This window comes from Trichechus manatus, unplaced genomic scaffold (assembly GCF_000243295.1).
Source record: "Trichechus manatus latirostris isolate Lorelei unplaced genomic scaffold, TriManLat1.0 scaffold00069, whole genome shotgun sequence".
Lineage (NCBI taxonomy): Eukaryota > Metazoa > Chordata > Mammalia > Sirenia > Trichechidae > Trichechus > Trichechus manatus.
This window is the reverse complement of record NW_004444005.1, coordinates 7982169-8005901: the sequence shown is the minus strand read 5'-3', so window position 1 is coordinate 8005901 and position 23733 is coordinate 7982169. Positions and strand designations below refer to the sequence as shown.

Genomic DNA, 23733 nt, shown 5'->3' with positions numbered 1-23733 from the left:
ACACACGTGAACGCCCCTACGTGAACACACACACACGTGAACGCCCGCACATTCACACACACACACACGTGAACGCTGCACATTCACACACACACGTGAACGCCCGCACATTCACACACACACACACACACACACGAATACGTGCACATACACCCAGTCCTGCACATATGCACACACAAGTCCACAGAAGCACATGTGCACACGCAGACACACATGTGCGCACATACACACAGCGCTGACAAGGCCTGCGGCCCGCCCACCCCAGGCCCAGGACTGCGGGCCAGGCCCAGGCCTGCTCTGAGATTCGTAGTTAAACAGCCGCACACACCGAGCCCTTCCGACGCCCAGCCCGTGCAGAGCCCTCCCTTGCCTTAACTCGCTCAGGCCGTGCACGCCCCCAAGGTGGGGGCTGTTACTACCCCCGTTCAACAGCTGCAGGAACTGAGGCGCAATAGCCCAGCGCCCCGCCCAGCAGTTGCTGGACTGGATTGGACCTGGAGGTCCGGCCGCAGGCCGTGCTCTGACCCCCTGCCAGGCTTGTGCGGGGCCTGGCAAGGCGGGGGCTCTGCCGTCTCCTCAACAGCCCACCTGCCCCACCTCCCCGCGACACCCTATCTGAGCCTACGTCTGTCCTGCTCTGTGCCCTTGGCTGTGGCTTTGTGTGTGCGTGTGTGGAGGGGGGTGCGGACCCATGACCAGCTCAGGCAGGGAGTTGCACCCAACCCCCGTGCCAGGGGACGCTAAGAACTGGCCCCAGGCCGCAGAGGGGCAGCTCAACTGAACTGAGCACAGGCTTGGGCCAAGGGGTGTGGCAGGGGCATGGGCAGCCATGAGGGGACACTCTGGTTCCTGCCTGGACGCTGGCCTTTGAAGCCTGGATTCTGTGCCCAGGAGCCGCCCCAGGGCCAGACCAAGGCCCCTAAACCTGGACGTGAGCACAGCCCAGCCCGGCCGGTGACACAAGGTGCTGTGGCCCGGGGTGTCCTCTTACCTCCCCTTCTCTCAGTCTCCCCACCCATCAACTGGGGTCTCTGGAGGTGACTCGGGGGCCCCGCCCCATCCTGTGTCCTGCCCCAGCAGCCCTGCCCTGATCTGTTCCAGCTGCTCAAAGACCTCCACCCTAAGTCTCTCTCTCATGTTACACGGGGAAACTGAGGCCCACGGAAGGAAAGGATTTGGCCAAGGTCGTGTAGTGTGGGGCCCAGTTCCACTGCGGTTGGCCCCCAGTGTTGGGACGTCGGGCAAGGCTGGGACGTCTCCCCGGGGACTCCTCCTTGGGTGTCCAGCTGTTCCTTGCCTCCCCCTCCTGTCCCTCGGGCCCCTCCAGCTGCCCTGGTCAAGAGAGTTCCCTGGATTTCCCCGCAAATCTGATCCTCTCCTGATCTCCCCTCCTTGGTAAAAGTCCCCACCGGCATCCCAGGGCCCAGGTCCAGGGGTCCTTCTGGACTCCTCTTTCCCTAAACCCACTCATTGATCTACCTGCAAACCCCGCTGCCCACCTCGCCCCATCAGACCATGTTCGCAATCCGACCACTTCTCACCTCCACCACCTGGCCAGCCCACCATCTTTTCTTACTTGGACCCTTGCAACAGCCCCCTACATGGCCTCCCTGCTTCCACCCATGACCCACACAGTCCAGCCTCCTTACCGCACCAGGAGTCCTTTTAAATCTAGGTCAGAACAACGCCCTCCAGTGACTCCCCATCTTCATGGAATAAAGCCCAAACTCCTCCCTTTGGCTCCCCAGGCCTGACACGGGGTGACCCTCATGGACCACTGCCCACCTCATCTCCCTTTGCTGTCCTGGGGCAAACCACACACACCTCAATCACTCCCAGCTCAGGGCCTTAGCATTGCTGTTCCCTCAGTCTGAACACTGTTCCATGTGCCTTTTTTGTACTCCAAATTTTTTCTTTCTTTTTTAAAATAATTTATTTGCTTTGTTGTTGTTGAGAATATACACAGCCGAACACACACCAATTCAACAGTTTCTACATGTACAATTCAGTGACATTGATCACATTCTTCGAGTTGTGCAACCATTCTCACCCTCCTTTTCCAGATTGTTCCTCCACCATTAATGGAAACGCACTGCCCCCTAAGCTTCCTATCTAAAGTTTGGAGTTGCTGTAGTCAGTGTGATCTCATGTAGACAGTTCTTAAAAGAGCATAAGACTCAAGGCAGACATTCTTTACTAGGGAAGCTAAACTATTGTTTGGTTTTATGAAGGCTTCAGGGGATATTTTTGGTTTAAGGTTTGAAGATTGTCTCAGGGCAATAGTTTCAGGGATTCTGGTGCCTTGTGTGGCTTACCGCTCTCATATTCAGGACGGGCCTTCAGCATCCGTCCTGAGAGGGGCCGTCCCTGACCCTTCCGCCCAAGGGGCCCGGCTGCCCTCTTCTGCTGGCTCCTCCGTGGCTGTGGACACTGCTGTCTGTCTGGGCTATGGCTTGCTAGCTTCGCTCTGCTGTGTGCTTGGCCTTGGGGCAGGCCCCTGGCCGGGGTTGACAGATGAGGGGGGCACCCGAGTGCCTCACCCCTGGGACTTGAGGGTCTTGGCCAGAAGGGTGGCCTCTGCTCTGACCGGCATAGGCCTGTCATGGGGGCTGGGGGGCAGAGTGCTACAGGGGGAGTGGTCCCAACCTGGGCTCTGGGGTCCCATCCAGCTTTGCACTCCACCTGCTGGGTGACCTTAGGCCTGTCCCCTGCCTTCTCCGAGACCAGCATCCCTACCCTGAGGTGAGGCCTTAGTGCATCCTGATGGGGTCTCTGCGCGGGGTCAGACTGAGGTGTACGCAATCCCCTAAGGTCAGCAGTTCGAATCCACCAGCCGCTCCTTGGAAACCTTATGGGGCAGTCCTCCTCTGTCCTGTAGGGTCGCTATGGGTCGGAACTGACTCAAGGGCACCTAACAACAACAACAAAACCCATCAAGTGCCATGTGCTTTTATGAGCTATAACTCACATTCTACAGTTCACTCGCTTCAAGTGTACCCGTCCGTGGTTTTAATGGTCACAGAGTTGTAAGCCATCAATACCATCAACTTTAGAATATTTTCATCACCCAAGAAGAAACCCTCTACCCATGAGCAGTCCCTGGCGCCTCCCCCACCCCCCGCCCCAGCCCAGCCCCTGACAACTGCTAATCTGCTTTCTGTCTCTGTGGATTTGTCTATTCTGAACATTTCCCACCCGTGGAGTCAGGCAATCCGGGGCCTTTTGGGTCTGAATTCTTTCACTCAGCACAATGTTTTCAAGGTTCATCAATGCTGCAGCATGAATCAGAACCACATTCCTTTTTATAGCTGAATAACATTTTATTTGTCCACTCACCCGTTGGTGGCCATTTGGGTTGGTTGCACTTTTTGGCTGATATGGATAATGCTGCGGTGGACACTTGTGGACAAGTTTTGGTGTGAATGCATTTTCTCATTTCTCTTGGGCACGTACCTAGGAGTGGAACTGCTGAGTCATATGGTACTTCTATATTACACCTTTTGAGACACTGCCAGACTGTTTCCCACAGAGGCCACACCGTTTTGCATGCCCACCAGCAGTGGGTGTGGAGTGGTGTCTCCTTGTGGTTTTGATATGCATTTCCTGACTGGCTAACTAGGTCCCTGGGTAGCACACGTGGAAGAAAGGCCTGGCAATCTGCTTCCATAAAGATTACAGCCAATACCACTACTGAACGTTTTGATCAAAGATTCTATGGAAGAATCCAGATCAAAAGGGGGGAAATGCAGAACAGAATTTGAAATTCTCATGGACTCCAGACTTTCTGGAGCCCTGGAGGCTGGGTGAACTCCTGAAACTATTGCCTTGAGGATAATCTTTAAACCTTAAACCAAAAATATCTCCTAAAGTCTTCTTAAAACCAAACAATAGTTTAGATTCACTAGTAAAGAATGCCTGCCTTGAGCATTGTGCTCTTTTAAGAACTATCTACATGGGATCAAATGACAACAGCAACTCCAAAGATTAGACAGGAACCTTAGGGGGCAGTGAGTTTCTGTTAATGAGGGAGGACCAATTTGGAAAAGGAGGGTGAGAATGGTTGCACAATTTGAAGAATGTCATCAATGTTGCTGAATTGTCCTTGTAGAAATTGTGGAAGTTGTGTATGTTCTGCTGTATATATTCTTAACAACAACAGCAGAAATGAAATAAATTGTATATTAAAACAAAAAAAGATTACAACCAAGAAAACGCCATGGAGCAGATCTACTCTGTAATACCTGGGGTTCTCTGAGTGGGAATCGACTCAACGGTTTGGTTTTTGGTTTGATGACTAGGTACAGTGAGCATCATTTTATGTGCTTGTCGATCATTAGTACATCCTCTTTGGAGAAATGTCTATTCAGATCCTTTGCCCATTTTTAATTGGGTGATTTACGTTTTCATTGTTGAGCTGTAGGAAATGCCATGATTCTTTAAAAGCGAGGTGAGTGCCTGCCGATGGGCGGAGAGGAAGGGTGGACTGATCCGTGCTGGCCTCTAGTGCTCCACACACAGGTGCACACACTTGCCCACACTCACTGGAGCCTTATTCGAGTGTGAGTCCAGGTGTGCCCAGGCGGGCACGCATGCAGGCCCATGCGGAGGTGCACACCCACCCACACGTGGGCACCCACATGCATGCACACCCGCGAGTATTCTGGGTGTGATGTGTGTCACATGTGTGGGCTGGAAGCTCAGGGTGTGACCCCGGCGAGTGGGGCCAAGCCTGCCCCCGGTGCTGTGTGTGAACCTGTCTGGCTCAGCGACCCAGCCATTTTGGAGCAATTATCCTCGGTTTACAGATGAGGAGACGGGCTCAGAAAGGGCCTTTGGCTGGTCCAACATCGCCCAAGGGGCAGATTTTAGGGTCTGGATTTGAACTCGAGGTGTCAGACTCTGAACCCCTTCCTCTTGCTTCTGATGGACTCTGGGGCCCTTGACCTCCCCTCAGCCGATCCAGCCGCCTCAGGTCTGGGATCCCCCAAGCGGCTGTGTGACCCTGGGCAGGTTGCTGTCCCTTCTTGGGTCTCAAGCTCCTTGCCAGGGGTGGACGGTCACACTGGGGATCCTGAGCCCTCCCCAGCACAAAGGTCCTGCTCCCTGGCCCCCCGCCTGCCTCCCCTGCGCCTACCATTAATCAGGTCGTTGTGAGCTCAATTGTGGCTTTTTCTGGCTTTCTAAAATTAGTGCACTGGGCCCCTGTGGACACTGGGAAGTGGTGGCAGCCCTGAGCGGTTGGCCAGGGGCCTGGGGTGCCGGGCACAGCCTCCAGCTCTGCCCAAGCCCTGGCTTTGCTCAGGAGGCACATTTGCTCTTCCCAGAGGCTTCTCACAAAGATCTACATGGTCCCCAGTGCCCGGCTTGGGGTCAGAGTGAGAGGCTGAAGGAGGTCCCTGGCTTTGTCCCGGGCAGTCCCCTTTTCCTGGGTGGCAGGGTCTGGCTGGCACCGCTGAGGACACACAGCCGGGCAGGGGGCTGCGTCTGCCTCTCTGAGGCTGCCCCGCGCCTGGTCGGTGCCTGCTGCCCAGCCGCCTCTGAGAGGGCTTGAGTTTGAAGAGCCTGCAGAAAGGACAGCTGAGCTGCACCCAGGCCTCAGTTTACCCACGTGGCAGTGGTCCCTAGGTGCCCTGCTGCCATGACATTCTGATTCACTCTTTGTGGAGGGCAAGGTTGACTGGGTCAGCCTGGGGAGGAGGCTGTTCCCAGCCCTGCTCAGCCTGAGCCCCAGCGACGCCCCGGGCCTGTCCTGGAGGTCCACACCGGCTTCGGTGGCCCCAGTCTACCTGGCCCCCTCACCATCTCCTATCTGCTCCCAGAGCCGGCTTCTGGGGCCGAGGGATGGGGCCACATAGCGGGTCTGACTCCAGGTCCAGGGCTCCCTGCCCATGTCTCCCAGCCTCTCCCTCTCTCCATCCCTGGCTGCCACTGCAGCGTGGGGGGCGTTTGCCCTGCCTGTCTGGGCACCAGAGACAGCTGCCGTGGAAACAGTGAGCTTTGCCTGGGGGTGCTCGGGGCCATGAGCACTCAGAAGCCACCGGGGCTCAGGAGGCTGGGGCCGGGGGGCCAGCATGCAGCCTGCTCAGGTCGCCTGCTTTTTCCAGGGATACCGTGGGTGGCTGCTGTTGACTTGGTGTCTGAGGCTGTAGATCCCGGCCACCTGCCTTGCCAGGTGGACCCATGCTTGGTCCTGAGAGGGTCCCCCAGACCCCCCGAGATCCACGTGCACCCAGAATGGACAGACGGTCTGTGCTGCCTTCTTCTAGCTCTGCATCCCTCCCCATTCGCCGTCACCAGACTCCTCAGCACAAACGCTGAGGTCAGATCATGATCATGCCACCAGGTGGCCAGCCTGGAGCAATGGCTCACCACCTTCAGGCTCAGTGTCCCCATCTGTGAGATGGGGCTAATCCCAGGGTGTGTCTCAGGGCACCACCATGGAGTCAAATGAGGTGGTGCGGGCAGAGCGTCTGCCCCAGCCCTGCTGTGCGGTGCTCGGGGAACAGCATTGGGGTGCACAACACAATCAGACGGGGTCCTTCCCCTGCACCCCTGCAGCTCCACAGGGCACCCCACGGAGCTTCCTGGAGCAGGAGCTGCACCTGGGAGCCCAGGAACGGTGTGGGCACTTGGGAATGTGGGCAGGCAGTCCAGGCAAGGAGAGGCCGGTGTCCGCCAAGTCCAGGAGCAGGGACTAGGCCATTCACACCTGCACCTACACACAGGTGGGCCAGGTGTTCTACCTGGGTGGGTGAGAGTTGGGGAGCTTAACGTCCTCTCGGAGGCCTGGGGAGCTGTCGGCGGCTCCTGAGCGGGGGTCCATGGCTGAAGGCTGCTGCCCCTGGTAAAGGTCAGGCCTCCTTAAATCCCCACACGTGCTCTCCACCCGGAGGCCAGGCTCCAGCCGGGGTCCAACGAGAAAGAGGGGGCTGGCCAGACGACCCAGCCGGGCCCCGGGGGCATTTTGGGAGGAGACTGTGAAGTTCTGAGGCCTCCTGGCCCCATTCCACCCCCTGCGCACTGTGATCTGGGGCGTCAGGAAGCCCGCGGAGCCCCCTTCCAGGTCTGTAAAATGGGGCTCCGCCCCCCTGAGAGTTGAAGGAGAAGCCCATGCAGCACGGGGTGCAGGGGACCCTCATCCACGCACCCAAAACCGTGCCTTCTCTCTGCTGTTGGCCTCCACCTCATCGCTGAGGCAAGAGACGAGAGGCTTGGCTCATTAAAACCAAATAAAAAAAGAATTAGCAGGAGTGGCGGCTGGATGAGTAACTGATGAGTAACTGAGTCAGAGCTTGAGAGGGGCAGAAACTGGGTGAGCTCAGAAACTTCTAGAAGGGCTAGAAGGGAGGCTTTGGTTAGTTTTCCCCAAAGCAGGCCCAGCCTCAAGTCTGCCGGCCTGCTTCGGGGCCTCAGGGCGGTGTGACTCCGAAGTCCCTGGTGGGCCCTTGTCCGGGAGGACGGTGTTTCGGGACGAGGAGGGTCCCAGTTCCAGGGCCACTGGGGGAAGGCCCACATGTGTCCTCGCAGAGGCTGGCTCGTGGGCACTTGAACTCCATCAGCCAGGCCTCTTGAGTGATGGCACGGTTATCTGAGCTCTCTAACCCCTCCATAAGTGCCGAGCTTCGACGCAGGCTCCTTGCCGGGCATTCGCCTGCCTGCTCGCCCCGCAAGGTCCTTCAGAACAGGCCAGACTCAGCACCTTTTCCCGAGGACAGTGCCTTTCTGGCTGCCTCTGTCTCTCCTGTCTGAGGTCAGTTAGCTAGACAGGGGCCAGCCTGGGGGAAAGTGGCTTCCAATGACCGCATCCCGGGCCTCTGGACTTTGGGACCTACTGCCTGAGTTCGAGTCCTGCCCCAGCCCCAGCCCCAATAGCTAGTCCCATAATCACTCTGTGGCTCAGTCTCCTCATCTGTGGAATGGGGGTAACAGTATTGTAGCGGCTGCCGGTATAGCTGTTCTGAGAGTGAACTGAGGACATCCGTGGGCTGACTGGACGTGCCCGGCCACCGTGAGCACTCCATGAGTGTCGGCCACTGGGATTATTATCCTGTGGCACAGCTCGGCTGACCTGCCTTCTCAGGGGTTCCAGAAGCTCTGTCCTTGTGCAGCCAGAGTGTGTTCCCTAAAACCCAGGCATGACACCGTCCTGCCCAGCACCTGCGCAGATGCTCCAGCTCCTTCACACGTCTGTGAGCACCCACCCTCTGGCTCCCTAAGGGATCTGACTCTGGTCTTGCTGGAGAGTGGGGGGACACTGGACACCACCCCCTCAGTTCTTCTCAGAGGAAAGGAGTTTCCAGGAAGCAGTTTTGCTGATGGCAGACGGCCAACCAGAGCCCCTCTGCCCTGGGCCGTAGACCCAGCCCACACCCTTGCCAGCCTTCACCCTGGGTGGGAGAAACCCCCAGGGAACAGGGACCCCCCGAGGGCATAGACCCCCCAGGGAGCAGGGGCATCCTGAGAGTGGAGACCCCCCAGGAAACAGGGACTCTCCGAGGGTAGTGACTTTCAGGGAACAGGGATCCCTCAGGGGTGGTGACCCCCCCAGGGAACAGGGACTTCCGAGGGTGGAGACCCCCCCCCAGGGAACAAGGACCCCCCCAAGGGTAGTGACCCCCCCAGGGAACAGGAACCCCCGAGGGCAGAGGTGGTCCCCACAGCGTGTCAGTGCCCCACACAAGGCCGGGCATGCAGCAGGAGCTCAGTGAGTGTGTGGAATGGACCTGACTTGACTCTTGACCCCTGTCCATCTTGGGCTTTCACCTCAGGGCCAGGCACCCTGACTGTAGGGCCTGTTTGAAGACAGAGTGGTGGGCATCCCCTGCCCTGCCATGCAACGCGGCTGGAACGGGCAGGGAGAGTCCAAACGGTGGAAGCTGGCTTTTGGTTCTTAGCCGGCATTCTCTGAGCCTGCTTGGTGGCGGGGGCTGGGGACCAGAGACAGCCCAGACCCAGTCAGGCCTGGGGCCTCGTGCTGGTGGGGACGCCATGGGGACCTGAGAGACCTGGCCTGGGCTGGGGAGAATCAAACACCCCATCTCTGGGGAGGAGCCCCCTCGGTGGTGCCAATGGCTAAACACTCAATGACTAGCTGAAAAGTTGCTGGTTCAAACCCACCCAGAGGTACCTCGGAAGACAGGCCTGGAGATCTGTTTCCAGAAGGTCACAGCCTTGAAAATCCTACAGAGAAGATCTACTCTGTACACATGGGGTCACCATGAGTCAGAGTTGAGTTGACTGCAAGTAAAACAATAAGGGGCCTTCGGACCCACATGGAGCTGGGAAGTCCTCACCTGAAGGGCTAACCCGAGTGGAGAGCGTCAGGAACAGAGAGAGGGTCAATCTGGGACTGGGAGGTCAGGGCAGTGAGGGGGATCTGGGAAGGCTGCCTGGAGGAGGCATCTGAACTGGGCCTCGGAAAGTCGTTAGGATTTGGGCATGAAGCGTAAGAGCATTCCACCCAAAGACCAGGAAGCCCCCTGCATGGGGGTGTGGGCAGCATCGGAGGGATGAAGTCATGGTTTGGTCAGGGGGAGGGTTGGGGAAGTGGCTGGGCTTGGACTGCGGGGCCGGCCCTCCACAGCTCAGTTGTGGGCTTGGTTCTGCCGGCAGACGGGAGCCAGTGAAGATCTCAGGGGGAGGGTTCTGCCCAGAGCTGCACTTCCGGATGACCCGGCTGGTATTTGAGGCGACTGAGGGGATGAAGGAGACACAGAGGCCTGTGCAGACGGGGGTTGGTGCCCAAGCCCAGGCAGTGCAGGGGCCCCAGAACCAGGGGGGCGTCAAAGAGAGGGGGCCCTTGGGGGACCTGGTGATGGACTGAAGGTGGTGCAAGAGAAGCAGGCGGCCACAGAGAGCCCGGGCGGGGTCCCAGCTGTGGGAATTCTGCCTGGGCTCCTGGCTGGCTGGGTAGGGTGCGCCTGGCCCCTGGGAAGGGCCTCTGTGCTCCCCTGGGGTCCCAGCTTCCATCTCCATGCTCCCGGGGTCCCCACACATTATCAGCACAAACGACTCGTTCGCAAAGAGTACAGCTGGGATTCTGGTGGAGGTGGGCAGAGACATGAACCCCTATCCCCTCCCACAGCCCCACGACCCCTCAGCCAGGCCCTTGGGGACAGGAAGACAGCCGACAAAGACACTTGTCTTTGCTCTCAAGTGTCCCGCATTTTGGTCTGACAAAGCGCATTCTTTCATGGTGGGCGGGAGGGTCATGGCGTGTGTTGAGTGCCCACTGTATACAGGCACTGCCCTCCAACATCCCTGCAAGGTGCGTTCCGTGGAGCCCACTTTGCTGGTGCCGAGTTGGATGCCCCGAGCCGGCTCATGACCAACCCAGGGTCACACAGCCCGCCGGCAGCAGGGCATCCCCAGGGTCTCACCGTGCACCCCTCTCCCCACAGGAAGCCGCGAGGCCGCCTTCACGTATGCCATCACGGCGGCTGGCGTGGCGCATGCCGTCACGGCCGCCTGCAGCCAAGGCAACCTGAGCAACTGCGGCTGCGACCGGGAGAAGCAGGGCTACTACAACCAGGCGGAGGGCTGGAAGTGGGGCGGCTGCTCCGCCGATGTGCGCTACGGCATCGACTTCTCCCGGCGCTTCGTGGACGCCCGGGAGATCAAGAAGAATGCGCGGCGTCTCATGAATCTGCACAACAACGAGGCCGGCAGGAAGGTAGGGCGCGCAGGGCGGTGACGCTGCCGGGTGACTTCTCTGAGCCCGGGCACTTCCTCTGGATGAGGAGTCTGCGGGTGCACGTGGTGACGGTCCTGTCACCTCTGCCCAGATGGGGACATCCACGTGCTGTCCCCAGACACCTGCTGTGCTGGGCCTGGGCTGGTCCCTCCAGCCCCCGCTCTGAATTTCCCAACAGTTCTTAGAGGCCGGCCCTACAGCTCCCATTTCATAGATGGGAAAACTGACGCTGAGAGCGGGGAAGGGATGTGCCCAAGGCCCTGGCTGTTGGGCAGCAGGGCTGAGACAGGCAGGGATCCCGTGTTGCCCAGAGTGTTGGCCGGGACTGGCCGGGGACTCAAGGGTGGGTGGAGACCTCCAGGCCACAGTCCTACGCCTCTACCCTGTGATGCTGCTAGTCCCAGCAGGGTCATGCCAACACACCAGGGAAGGCTTCCGAGAGGTGGCGGCGTTCCAGTTAGCCTAAGGATAGCTGATTGCCAGGAGATATGCAGGGACGGGCGAGTTCTGGGAAGCAGGAGCAGCCTGCGGCAACTGAGAGCTGGGGGTGCTTCACTCGTGGGGTGGGGTGGAGTGGAACATGGTGGCGATACGGGGGACACCCAGGCAGGGACACAATGGGGAGGGAGTCAGGCGAGGTTGGCCCTGCCTGCCCGCCGGCAGGGAGATAAGGCCCCAGATACTGGACTGGGAGGAGTGGCCGCCCCGGCGGCGAGATGGCCCGAGATAGGGCGGCAGCCGAGCAGAACGCCTGGCTGCTCCCTGCCCCGGTGGGGAGAGAGGGGGGCTGCATCCTGGACGCCAGGGCCCGAGGGCTCTGTGGGTGTGGGGCAGACTCACCTTTCCAGGCGAAGGTGAGCTGAAAATGCCTTCGGCCCCAGGGCCGCTCACTCCTTCACTCCACAAACCCTCCTGCCCTTTCCTGGCCAGGAGCTGGGCTGGGCGCAGAAGTGGGGGTCAGACACAGCTCTGTCCAGGGGACTCCCACTGGATCCACGTGAGGGGTATAGGGGCCACCCCAGGTGCAGTGGGGCTGGGGGAGGGAGCGGAGACTTCCCAGAGGGGGTGACGTCCCAGCAGAGCCTTGAAGGACAGGCTGAATTGAGAAATGCAGAGGCACTGTGGGCTACAGATGGTTCAGGCTGGGGGGAGCGTGCGGTGAGGGGGCGAGATGGGGCTTGAGGTAGGCTGCGCCTGGCCCAGGCCGGCCTCACACACAGGACAGGGGTTTAGCCTGATCTCGTAGCTTTGGAGCTCACCATGCAGCAGGTGGTTATTGAGTTATTGTCGAGTGATCGAATCAACGAATGAATGAATGAATGAGTGAGTGATGCAGTCTTTGCCTCGAAGGAGCTCAGACAGCCTTTGAGCACCGCTCTCCCGGCACAGGCTGATCAGAACATATGCTGGAATGGAAGCCAGTGTGTAGTGGGGGGGGGGTGGGCAGAGGACAGGGCCTGTGAAGGAATCAGGGAAGGCTCCCTGGAGGAGGAGGTGTGGTGAAGCCCTGAATGGAAGCACCACTCCTTGAGCCTCTGCAGGAGCTTAGGTCCTATTCAGGGGCTTCCCCACACCCCTGGGAGTAAGATCTCACCACCCCCATTTTACAGCTGAGGGCAGTGAGGCCCCAGCGAGCTCTGGTGGCTGCTGTGTGGGGGTGTGTCCAGTAGGCAGCAGGGAGGAGGGGAAGGGCAGGCTTGGCAGGGGGACCACGCAGGCAAAGTCCCGGGGGCTGAGGTCATGGTGCACAGGTCTATGAGGCCTGACTTGGGGCGGCTGGGACTGAGGGGGCAGGCACATGGACGGGCCAGCTGGGAAGGGCTGTGGAGACCAGGCCAGGCTGGGGCCTCTGGGCCATCAGAGACCAGGCCGTGCTGACTCAGTTCTGGATGCGTTCAGACTCAGGGCTGAGGGGCAGAAGATGGCCTGAGGGGATGGAGGCAGGGACATCAAGGGGGGAGCCAGGGAGCCAGTGGTGGGCCCGGCAGGCCGGCAGGGGCAGGGGCAGGGGCAGGGGCAGGGGCAGGAGAGGATGGGAATACATAGGTCCAGTCACAGCCCGCCAGGGGATCAGGGAGGGGTCCGCACGCGGGCTTTGAGCTGGGAGATGTGTGAATGGGGAGCAGAACAGGAGGCAGGGTCGGTTGTTGGGGAGACAGGTTGTTGGGGAGTGAACCTCAAGCAAGCTAGCAAGCCAGGGCCGGGCCATGGGCGGGGCCTTGGGACCTGCTGTGAGGAGACTCTGATGTGCTCAGCCGCCAGCACTGCCCGATGATGTCGGAGAGCCCGGGTGGCCCACCCTCCCTGAGCCTCGTTGTTCTCGTCTACATGGTGGTCTGAGCCCTGGCAGAGGGCAGTGGCCCCACGCTGACCCTGCGGAGGAGGCAGGGTCCTCCTTCCAGCTGTGCTGGGGCTCACTGTGGGGGGCATTCATGCCTGGGCCGGGACCCCTGTCCTTCACGCCTGACCCGGGACCCCTGTCTTTCACGCCTGGGCCGGGACCCCTGTCTTTCACACCTGACCCGGGACCCCTGCCCATCATAGTGCACCTCGCCCACCCCATCCCCATCCAGACACCGCTTCTTCGGTGAGGTTGACCGTGACCCACGCGCGGTACATTCAGGTCAAATGGGCCATGGGCCAAGCTTGGGGCCGCCCGTGCCCACCAGGCTGAGGCAGAGGCCGTCCCTCAGGCCTCCCTCTCGGTTCATTTGCTGGGGAGTTGCTGTGCAGAGGGTACTGAGTGCCTGCTGTGGTTAGAAGGCGTGGGTGACCGGGGCCTGCTGGCTGCTCTGTCCTGGTCTGTGGTCCTCGGTGCTGCGTGAGGGAGGGGCAGGAGAGGAGCGGGAGGTGCCGCCTGGGGAGGCGGGAGTCCCGATTTCTTCTCCTCCGCGCGGCCCAGTGAAGGAGGGTGCTGGTCCATGCGGGCAGGCGTGGTGCTGTCATCACGGGGGCTCCTTGGTGATGTGAGGGAGGAAGTGATTGCTGACAGGGACCACCCGGCGCTGGGAACTGGGCACGTGCCGTGAGTCGGCATAGGCCTTACCTGACCCATCCAGGGCCCATAACAGTCCTGAGGGGGGACGCGTCATCCCCATTGTGTGGAAGAAAACCTGGGGGCCAGGGACGGGTGGGGGATGCAGGGTCCTCAGCTGACTGGCCCTTCCTGGGAGGTCATCAGTGCGACCCCCCTGACGACCTCCCCACTCGGCTATACTGATCATTGTCCCCCTATTCTGGAGAGAACGCCAGGTCTGCCTCAAGCCCACCCCTGACACTACCTAGGCAGGGGAAGGAGGCCCCACAGCCCCTGGGGCAGGACAGGGTCACGCTGCCCCTTCCAGGCGGTCGCCTGGGGCAGAGGGGGCAGCTCCAGGGCCCCGCAGTCCTGGCCACAGCTGGCACCATCGCTGCGCTCTTATCACGAGGGTGATGGAGAAGGAAACTGCACATTCTTGAATCCTGTGATCACTTCCTGGGAGAGGCTCCGGCCTGGGGACCCAGCCAAGCGAGGATGCGGCCCCTAGCTCCACAAACAGTCGCCCCGCCAGCCCTGCCTGTGGCTGTCAGGCCAAGCCAGGCAGGTGGCAGGTGGGCGGGCGGAAGCTGGGCAGCCTGGCCTTGGACGTGCAGAGGTGGGTGTGGGGGAGGCCAGCCATCCAGTGGGCCTCAGCAGGGACACTGGATGGGAACTTGAGCCTGGACCACCTGTCCCGCATAACCTGGACAGACACCTGGCCCCCAAGGCCTGTCTGAGGAGCATCCTGGGCCACCTGGCCTGCACAACCTCCACCTGGACACCCCGCCAGGTCTCCAGCCCCCAAGGCCCGTCTGAGGGGGAGCATCCTGGGCCAGCAGGCTGGACTGGTGGAGCTGCTCCAAGAAAGCGGCTGTCTGGTTGGCTCCTGGGAGGGAGGCTAGCTGGGGGGCAACTGGGACAGTGAGGCCGGAGCAGGCGAGGCAGGCCTGGCTTCAGGCTTGGAAGGGCAGGTTAGGTGGAAGGGGCCGTAGGGGAGAGACAGAACCAGGCAAAGATGCTGGGGAAGGGGAAGGAGAGGCCGTCAGGCCAGGACCTGGAGGTGAATGCGCTGGTGAGGGACAGGACGGGTTTCCGAGGTCCCAGCTGTGCTTTCCCAGAGGTGGGCCCACCCCCTCCCCGGACGCGCACGCCCCTCCCGTCAGAGGCCCTCCAATACTAGTCTGACCTTCCCCAGACCCGGCCCCCTTTCGCTCCTCCAGGCACCTGGGCCCTCCCACCTTCCACCCCCTCCAGAGGGGCGCAGCCTGCCCCTCCGGCCTCCTCTCCAGCCCCCAGCCTCTGCCCCACGAAGGAGCAGGGAAGTCTTTGCACATCTGACCCTGTCCCTCCCCTGCTCAGCCCCACCCCACCCAGCCCGGCGTTGTTCCCTCTGTCCTCTCTGGCGGACAGCTCTGCAGTCCCTCTCTGCCTCCTCTGTCTCATGAGCTCCTACTCATTTTTTCTTCCCTCTCTGGCTGACGCAGGCTGGGCCTGGGAAGGGGCTTGGGGCATCATCATCCCTGGGGATTCTCTGCCCTCCCCGGTTCTCTTCTGTTCATTCATTTGCTGGGGACCTCGTTGTCTGGGCCAGAGCTACCAGGCTCTCGGGAACAGAACTCAAGATGTGGGGGGGAGGTGGCAGAGGACTGGACTCCCACGTTCCGATCAACAGTGCCATGCCTTGTCTGGTCCCAGGGGACTGGGCCCCCAAAGGCCCCACCAGGAGTGGGATCTGCCCAGACCAGCTTCCATCAGCACGGAACTCCCGGTGAGGCCCGACCCAGCTCCCTGTGATATGCTGGGTGGACCTCGGTGGCCTGCCCCATCCTCCCAGCCGGGAAGGAGGAGGCTCCGTGCACGCCTCGCTGGGGCTGGGTTCAGGAGGGTGCACCATGGCTCAGGAGCTGGCCGGGGGGCAGAGGTTCCTGAGACCCCGAGGGCTACAGACACGCCAGCGAGAGAGACAGCTGACAAATGGTGCTCTGAGTCCCCATCTTTAATCAGGCCTGGCTTGGCAGGCCCTTTCGATCCGGGTAAATGAGTACCTGGGGTCAGGGCTGGTGCTGGAAAGCAGCCTTCCGGGGCCATGTGGGTGGGTGGCGGGGGGCAAGGGAAACACAGGCCGCCCACTCAGCCCTCACGGTGCTGGGGAAGGGGCAACAGCAGTCCAGGACCAGGCCTTGTGGCCTCAGCCTTGTGGCTTCCCAGCAGGTGGTAAGGTGGGCTTGCTGACCCGGTCCCCCTCCCGCCGCCCCTCCCCAGCCTCCAGCAAACATGCATGAGCAAGCTCCTCACACTCACCAGGCTCTCGTTGTTGTTGGGTGCTGTCGAGTTGATCCCGACTCATAGCGACCCCGTGTGACAGAGTAGAACTGCCCCATAGGACTTCTTTCTAGGCTGAAATCTTCACGGAAGCAGATGACCAAGTCTTTTTCTGTGGAGCTGCTGGGTGGGTTCAAACAGATGACCTTTTGGTTAACAGCCGAACGCTTAACCATTGTGCCACCAGGGTGTGTTAGATAGCCATTATTAAGCACTGACTGCATGCCAGGCCCTATGCCAGGTATGGGGGCGAGAGTGGGAAAGTGGAGGGGGAACAACACTTATTTAGCACCTACTGTTTCTGGAGGGGAGAGAGTTCCTGGGTGGTGTAAATAGTTGAGCTCTCACTGCTAACCAAAAGGTTGGAGACTGGAGTCCACCCAGAGATGCCTCCAAAGAAAGGCCTGGCAATCTACTTCTGAAAGATCAGGCATTGAAAACCGTATGGAGTAGTACAGTTCTACTCTAATATGTGGGGTCTCCGGGGGTTGGAATGAACTTGTTGGCATTTGGTTTGGCTGCTGAGGCAGGTATACAGGGAGAGACCCCCGGGGGGCAGCGCATGTCTCGGGCCGGCTGATTGCATGTGAGAGCTGGCTTTGCCACCTGATGCCTGGGGACCAGGAGACGCAAGCCTCTGCCTCCTCGCCAGTGCATTGAAGCAGTCCCTGAAGGGTTGCTGTGAGGACTGAATGAGAAACAGTCTGTAAGTGTACACCAGGCTCTGCCAAGTTCTGTATATTCTCACTACGCCCTCCTCACGCCCTGTGCGGTAGGTAGGTGCCTGTGGTCAGTGTCCCCATTTAACAGATGAGGAGACTGAGGCTCAGAGAGAGAGAGAGACACGTACTCCTGGTCACAGAGCTGGAAATGAGCACTGGCCCCAGGGTGCCGGCGAGCGTGGGGCCAGGCTGATGGCCGGCAGGGCAGGGCGGGGCGTGGCAAGGCGCAGAGCGGGGGCGGCAGGGGCCGTGGGAGCCTACCAGCCCGCGCTGATGGCGGCTGTGTCCCCACAGGTCCTGGAGGAGCGCATGAAGCTGGAGTGTAAGTGCCACGGCGTGTCGGGCTCATGCACTACGAAGACATGCTGGACCACGCTGCCCAAGTTCCGTGAGGTGGGCCACCTGCTTAAGGAGAAGTACAACGCGGCCGTGCAGGTGGAGGTGGTGCGTGCCAGCCGCCTGCGGCAGCCCACCTTCCTGCGCATCAAGCAGCTCCGCAGCTACCAGAAGCCCATGGAAACGGACCTGGTGTACATCGAGAAGTCGCCCAACTACTGCGAGGAGGACGCGGCCACGGGCAGCGTGGGCACCCAGGGCCGCCTGTGCAACCGCACCTCACCCGGCGCCGACGGCTGTGACACCATGTGCTGCGGGCGCGGCTACAACACGCACCAGTACACCAAGGTCTGGCAGTGCAACTGCAAATTCCACTGGTGCTGCTTCGTCAAGTGCAACACGTGCAGCGAGCGCACCGAGGTCTTCACCTGCAAGTGAGCGGCCCCGGCGCGGCCCCGGCAGGCGGCCGCGCGGCATTTTGCACATCCCTCCTCGCCCTCCCCTGCCAGGGCTTCAGCGGCGGTGGGCGAAGATGGGTGGAGAAGGCGGGACCCCAGGCGCAGGGGGGACGCCTGCAGGGCCCGCCACCCTCCCCCGCTCCCCAGGGGCTCCTTCCTGCCATCCCGGCCACCTCCCGCAGCAGAACAGCGTCCTCGGCCCGGCCGAGGGGCACAGCGCCTGGCACTAGTATCCTCAGATAGGGTCCAGCGGCTCCTTCTCTTCTTCCCAGGAAAGCGGATCTCAAGGACACACACACCCTGGAAACTGACAGTGACGGGACTGTGAGTGTCCCCTCTCCTTGCTCGGTGGCATGGACACAGAGAGGCCCAGCCAGCCAGCCACATGCAAGACTGTCTCCTGGGCTGCGGCAGCTGCTGGGCCTGGGTGGTTTGGACGATGCTGACATGATTATTTTTGTTTTCCTAGCACCTGGAGAGGGCTGTGGGCACTAACAAGTGGACAGACCTCCTCTGTCCTTGGTTGGTGAAGCCCCTCACCACCCTTGCTGCTTCTTCTCCAGCCCCTGAGCTGGCCCTCCTTGCCCGCCAGGCCCTCTGCCCCCTGAGGATCCGAGGAGGCCTGGGGTCGCCTCAGGAGCAGCCCCGGGCATGGCGCCCACACAAGCCAGATCTCCAGTGCCCTCCTGGGCAGCCTGTGTGGGTCTGAGGTGAGTTGGGTAGGCAGGGGGCTGGCGGCAGGCGAGGCCCCCAAGGGGCTCCGAGGAGGCACGAACAGGGTCCTATGGCCCCTCCCCTTCTTGGAAGTCATAAAAAGCAAACCAGATGTGCTTGTGTCAGGTTCTAGGCGTGCCACATCCTCTCCCTCGAGCCGCCCACCCTCCCCAGTCTGCCCACCTGGCCCCCCGGTTTACAGCGTTCCCCACCTCGCGCCAGCCTGACCCTCACAGCAGCGCTGTGGTGGGGGAAGGGGAGCTCAGGGAGGTCTGCCACTGACAGATGGGGAAACTGAGGCCCAGAGAGGGCTCGGGACTTGCCGGAGGCCCTGCGGCTGTGAGTGGAGGCCCTGCCGGGGCACTGGTGTCCTGACCTCTGAGGACGTGTTCTGCGGATGCCCAGGAGGGGCTGAAGAGGCCTCTGCCACCCAGCCTGGCTGGGCTGGCACCCCTCTCGCGGTGCCTCTGAGGGTCCCTTGGGGGCCACCTTGCCCAGCCTGAGATCTGCTCCCCTGTAACCCTCACCAGATACTCAGAAAACCGGACCCGAGGCTCGGAGCCCCTTCCTGAAGGGCCCCCCTTGCTATCCTAAGACACTCGCTCTGCGGCCGCCTTCCCGGGGAGCCCCTGCCCCGAGGCCCTCCCCTGCCCACCCCAGATGGAGCCCTGGGAGAGAGGGGGAGGGGCAGGCACGCTGCCCAGGGTCCCTCCCTGAGGAAACAGAGGCATGGGGGAGCCACTCACAAGGCCAGGAAGGAGGTTTGCAGCCTGCTTCCAGGGCACCCTCCACTGCCCACAGCCCCCACTCCGCAAATTTAGGGTGTTTTCTCTGCTGAAGCTCGTGAACCTGTGTTCTCGAGGCGGCCAACAAGCCCAGTGACCCCCGTCTGGGCCCTGGCCCCTGACCACACCAGGGTGCCTTCTCAGCTGCTGGCCCGGGGGCCTCCAGGCTGCCGTGAATGCCCCCCACCCCGGCCCCGTCCGCAGGCCCAGCGTCCCCAGCCCAGGAACGTGATTAACTTATATTGTTATATATCGTCGAAATGTCTATAGTGTCTTTTAAATTATTGTGAGCTACACTGGGTACAGGAGGGGCAGGGGATGGCTGCGGCCGCCGTCCCCTGAGCCAGATCCTCCTTCTGCTTGAACGACCCTCGGGGCTCCCGATGCCACCGAGTCCCTCGCACTGTCCCTCGGCCGCCTGGTGCACCGACCCTGCCCCCGCCGAGACCCTGCCTTCCTCTAACAAACTGTCCGAAATCCTGCCCTTCTGTTCCGGGTCGAAGGGGTCAGGCCTCTCAGCCCAGGGTCAGTGTGGCTGGGGTGACGGCGACCCAGCGCTGTGTCACTGAAGTGTCCCCAGGTGTCACAGCCCTTCCTGCAGGGGGGTGCTCAGCTCAATAAAAGCTGGAATCAGAGGCTGTGTGTGGACCCCGCGTGCGCCCCTGCAGGCCCCGGGGGGACTCATTTTCACTGGGCCTGGGAGGTGGGGGGGGTTGGTTCACACTGGGCCTAGGAGTGGGGGGGTGGGGCTGGGTCACACTTGTCCTGGGAGGTGGGGGTGGGCCTGTTCACGCTGGCCCGGGGGGGTGCTTGTTCACACAGGGCCTGGGAAGTGGGGGGTCTCGTGCACACCAGGTCTGGGAAGTGAAGGGCTCATTCACACTGGGCCCTGAGTAGGTGGGGTTCATTCACACTGGTCCTGAGAGATGGGGGTCTCATTCACACTGGACCTGAGAGGTGGGGCCTGGTTCTCTCTGGTCCTGGGAGGTGGAAGGCTCATTCACACTGGGCCTGGGGGGGGGGGGGCTTGTTCTCTCTGGATCTGGGAGGTGGGGGGCTGGTTCTCTCTGGCTCTGGGAGGTGGGGGGCTCATTCACACTGGGTCTAGGAGGCGGGGCCTGGCTCTCTCTGGTCCCAGGAGGTGGGGGGGCTCATTCACGCTGGGCTTGGGAGGTTGCTCTCCCTGTGTCACATGCAGTCCAATGAGGACAAGCCCCTCAGCCTCTTGGCCTCATGTGACCGCCTCGACTTTCTTCATGGGCTGAGAGGGATCTGACTGGGGCAACCATCTGCCCCCGGGGCCTGGGCTGGCCCTGTGCTGTCCCTCCATTCTCAGAGCCACCCATGGAGACATTTTTCCAGCAGGGGCTGGAGCCCCACCTGCCTCCACGCACCTCCTGGCCTGCCCCCACCCGGAGGCCACTGGAAGCCTGGGTGAGGAGAGAGTGGGATGCTGGTGGGGGCTGAACCCAAGCCTGAGGCCTTCCTGGACAGCCCTGGACTCGGCGCAGGAACGGGACGGCTGCTCTCAGGAGAAGGGAGTCAGGGTAGGGGGTGCAGCCAGAAGGTCCTGGGCCTCGCCCTGCTTGCCTCTGTGCCTTTGTTTCCTCTTTGACCTGAGGTGGGGTCTGCCCTCAGGGTGCCTGGGAGTCTATCCTGCTGGGTCTGGCTCTGGTGCCCCTGGGGTCTTCCTTGCCTCCACAGGCTGGGGGGCAGCCCTGAGGCACGGGGGCTCAGCACCCCTTGGCTGCCGCTGGGCCTGGCTGCTCCCCGAGGCCCTGCCGAGCCCACCCGAGCCTGCGGTAACCGCACGCATGGAAGGATGAACGGCATTCCAGCCGAGGGCCGGCAGGCATGCGGCGGGGCCGGTTTGGCCACTGCCCGCTGTCCCCGGCAGCTCGGTATTGGGCAGAAGTGCCGATCAAACAGCCCCCGTCTGCGCTGTGCCCAGCCTGGCACCCACAGAGCCTCACCCCCGCCCCAGATCCCAGAGTAGTGCCCGCCAGGCCAACTTTTCCGGGAGGATGCGCCCCTTGGGGCAGGAGGACAGGAGGTGGGGTGCACAGAGAGGGGAGCACTGGACTCTGAGTCCAGGTCTTGCCCCTTCCTGACCCCGCCTGCACAGGCAGCCTCTGGTCACAATCCTCCCGAGGTGCCGCCTCAGTTTCCCCATCTGGACAGTGAGAGGTGGCCTCACTGGTGGGGCCAGGCCGGGCAGTTTGGCGGGGGGCCCTGGTTCCCCATGAGACGGTAAGAAAATCCGCGGTGGGGGCTACAGCAGAACGCCTGGGTCTGGCTACTCCCACAGAAGCAGGAATGAGGAAGGAGCTTGGAGCAGGCCAGGGCCCAGGTGCCCAGACTGTACTTGGGTCTTGGCTGCGGTTCAAGCCCGCCAGCCGGCCCAGCCCTGGCCTCTCAGGCGCACTGTACATCCTCCAAGGGGCCCCCGCCTTCCTGGGGCGTGGAGCCCACACTGCCCACCTGGGCTGGGATCCCACCTGACCCCCAGCCCAAGCTCTGCCTCTAAAGCTTCAGAGGCATGGCCCCCGCCAGCCCCGCAGTGGCTCGTTCTACCCCCAGAGGGACCCCTCCCGCCCCTCGTTCTGGCCAGCCTGCCCATTGCTGGCCTCTGCACACACCAGATGCCTCCTAGCGCTCAAACTCAAGCTGTTCGCTCTCCGACCTGCCTCCCCGCTCCACTGTGGGCGAGCAGACAGACAGACAGACTGCCACGCAATGTCCCAAGGCAGAATGAATCTTTCCCAGGGTGGGATTGGGAGGCAGCGGGAGCCAAGAGCTCTAGAAATACATCTATACTATCAACTCATTCATTTGCTCATTCACTCATTTAGGCCCTGGGCTGCCCCAGGGACTGGGGGTGGCTCACTCTGGCCCTGACCCCCAGGGGCTCCAGCCCCTCGCCCCTCCTCCCTGTGGGTGGCCGGCAGTCCATGTGGAGATGCGGTCTGCTGACTGAGGCAGCCTGGGAGCCAGAAAAGGGCTTTGATGACTGGCTCCAGGTCTCAGGCCTCAGCTTCCCCATCTGCAGAATGGGCGTAAGAAGAACTCAGGCTCTGCTCGGTACAGCCTGGGTGCCCTCTGTCCACCCTCTGCTCAGGCTGAGCTTTAGCGTCAGGATCTCCCACCCAGCCATGCCCAGGGCTGCCCCCGCCGCCACCCAGCTGCTGTTGCCCTGCTCCAAGCCCTCCCGGGCCTGGCGGAGAGGCTGTCCCTTGGGCATGGCCTTCAGGGTCTGTCCTGGCTCCTCTGCCTCGTCTTCCATGGCCTCCCTTTACCCACCCCCACACAGAGCCCCCAGCCCTGCTGGCACGCCCCCTGCTCCAGACCTGCCACTGTGTGTGTCCTCTGGGCCTTTGCCCCCATGGTGCCCTAGCCCTGGGATGCCCTCTCTCCTACCACCCCTCACCCACACGCACCTCTCCCGTGAGGCCCGTCTTCTCCAAGATCACTGGGGGACCAGCTCATTCTCTGCCCTCCCGACCCAGCTCTCACCCCCATGGGCGAGGCCCCCATTCCTGGACTGCCCCTGCCTCCCAAGCAGGCTGAGGCCCCGTGGAAGACTGAGCACACCCCCATGCTGGACACAACACCCCTCCCCCAAATCAGTGAGCACTGGCTCCATTTTATAGATGGGAAAAGCAAGGCACAAAGAAATAGAGGGATCTGTCCCAGGTCACACAGCCAATGAGAAGCTGAATTAGGATTTCAACTCCAGGCCTCTGGGGTCAAGGTAAGCCCTCCTTCCACCTGACTCATATGCATCCTCCCACGAGGGGAAACTGAGGCCCAGGGACCTTGTCCAAGGCCACACAGTGAGTGAATGGGAAGAGGACAGCTAAGACGGGGCTTAGTGGACGGCGACAAGTAACACTCCATCACCTAAGACAGAACAGGAAAGACTGGGTTCAAAAGTAGCAGGGAAGCTCTGGGTGAGACACCAGGGTGAACTTCCTAACTCCCAGGGCTGGGAAGCCAGGGAGGGAAGTGAAGAAGGAGGAGCCATGGGGCTGCCTGGGGTGGGTGGGGCCAGTGGTCAGAGGTGGCAAAGGGGCAGGGAGGCGGGTGGGAGGGGACGAGAGAGGCGAGGAAGCCAAGTCATGGAGTCATGTTGGCCTCCCGCAAGCAGGAAAAGCTGGAGCTCCCAGCCGGCAGATGGTGTCTTCTCTTGGGAGGCACCGCAAGGGGAGCTGGGAAGTTCAGCTGGTTGTATGCCCAGGGTCCTGCCTGCTGCTGCTGCTCTGGCCCTTTTTCCTCCTGAGCTGGCATCAGCTCTCCTTCTCTGGACTCCACCTGCCTGTTTCCCAGGACCTTGGTCTTGAAGGACCCCGGCTCGAAGGGCTTCCTGGCCTGGGCACCCAGGACCCTCAGGAGCCAGACCCTGTGAGTTTTCAGAGGCCTGAGAGCTACAGGCCCAGCGCCCCACATAGCGCCCAGCAGAGGCCCGGGGTGGGCCAGTGGATGGACAGATGCCTGGTGAGGGGACCCAGGGCCACTGAAGGCTCGCGTGAGTCAGGGTGAGGTCAGGTGAGCAGTGCCCCAGCCAGAACCGGGACACTGAGAGCCTTGCCAGCCCACCTGCCCCACACGGAGCAAGTGGCTGCTGTGCACGGAGGCTGCTGGGCCTCCAGGTACCTGACTGTCCCCTGTGGCCACCTGCCTCTGA

At 61.5% G+C, this 23733-nt stretch overlaps 1 protein-coding gene across 1 annotated transcript in view; it reads left to right on the top strand.

Annotated features, from left to right (window-relative positions):
• Positions 1-17735, top strand: part of WNT7B (Wnt family member 7B) — a 49647-nt gene extending 31912 nt beyond the window's left edge. Inside the window, exons 3-4 of the mRNA XM_004380012.1 lie at positions 10401-10672; positions 17051-17735. Coding sequence (XP_004380069.1) covers positions 10401-10672; positions 17051-17530 — 752 coding nt within the window. The 3' untranslated portion in view covers positions 17531-17735. The remainder of the gene's footprint in view (positions 1-10400; positions 10673-17050) is intronic.
• Positions 17736-23733: the final 5998 nt, after the last annotated feature.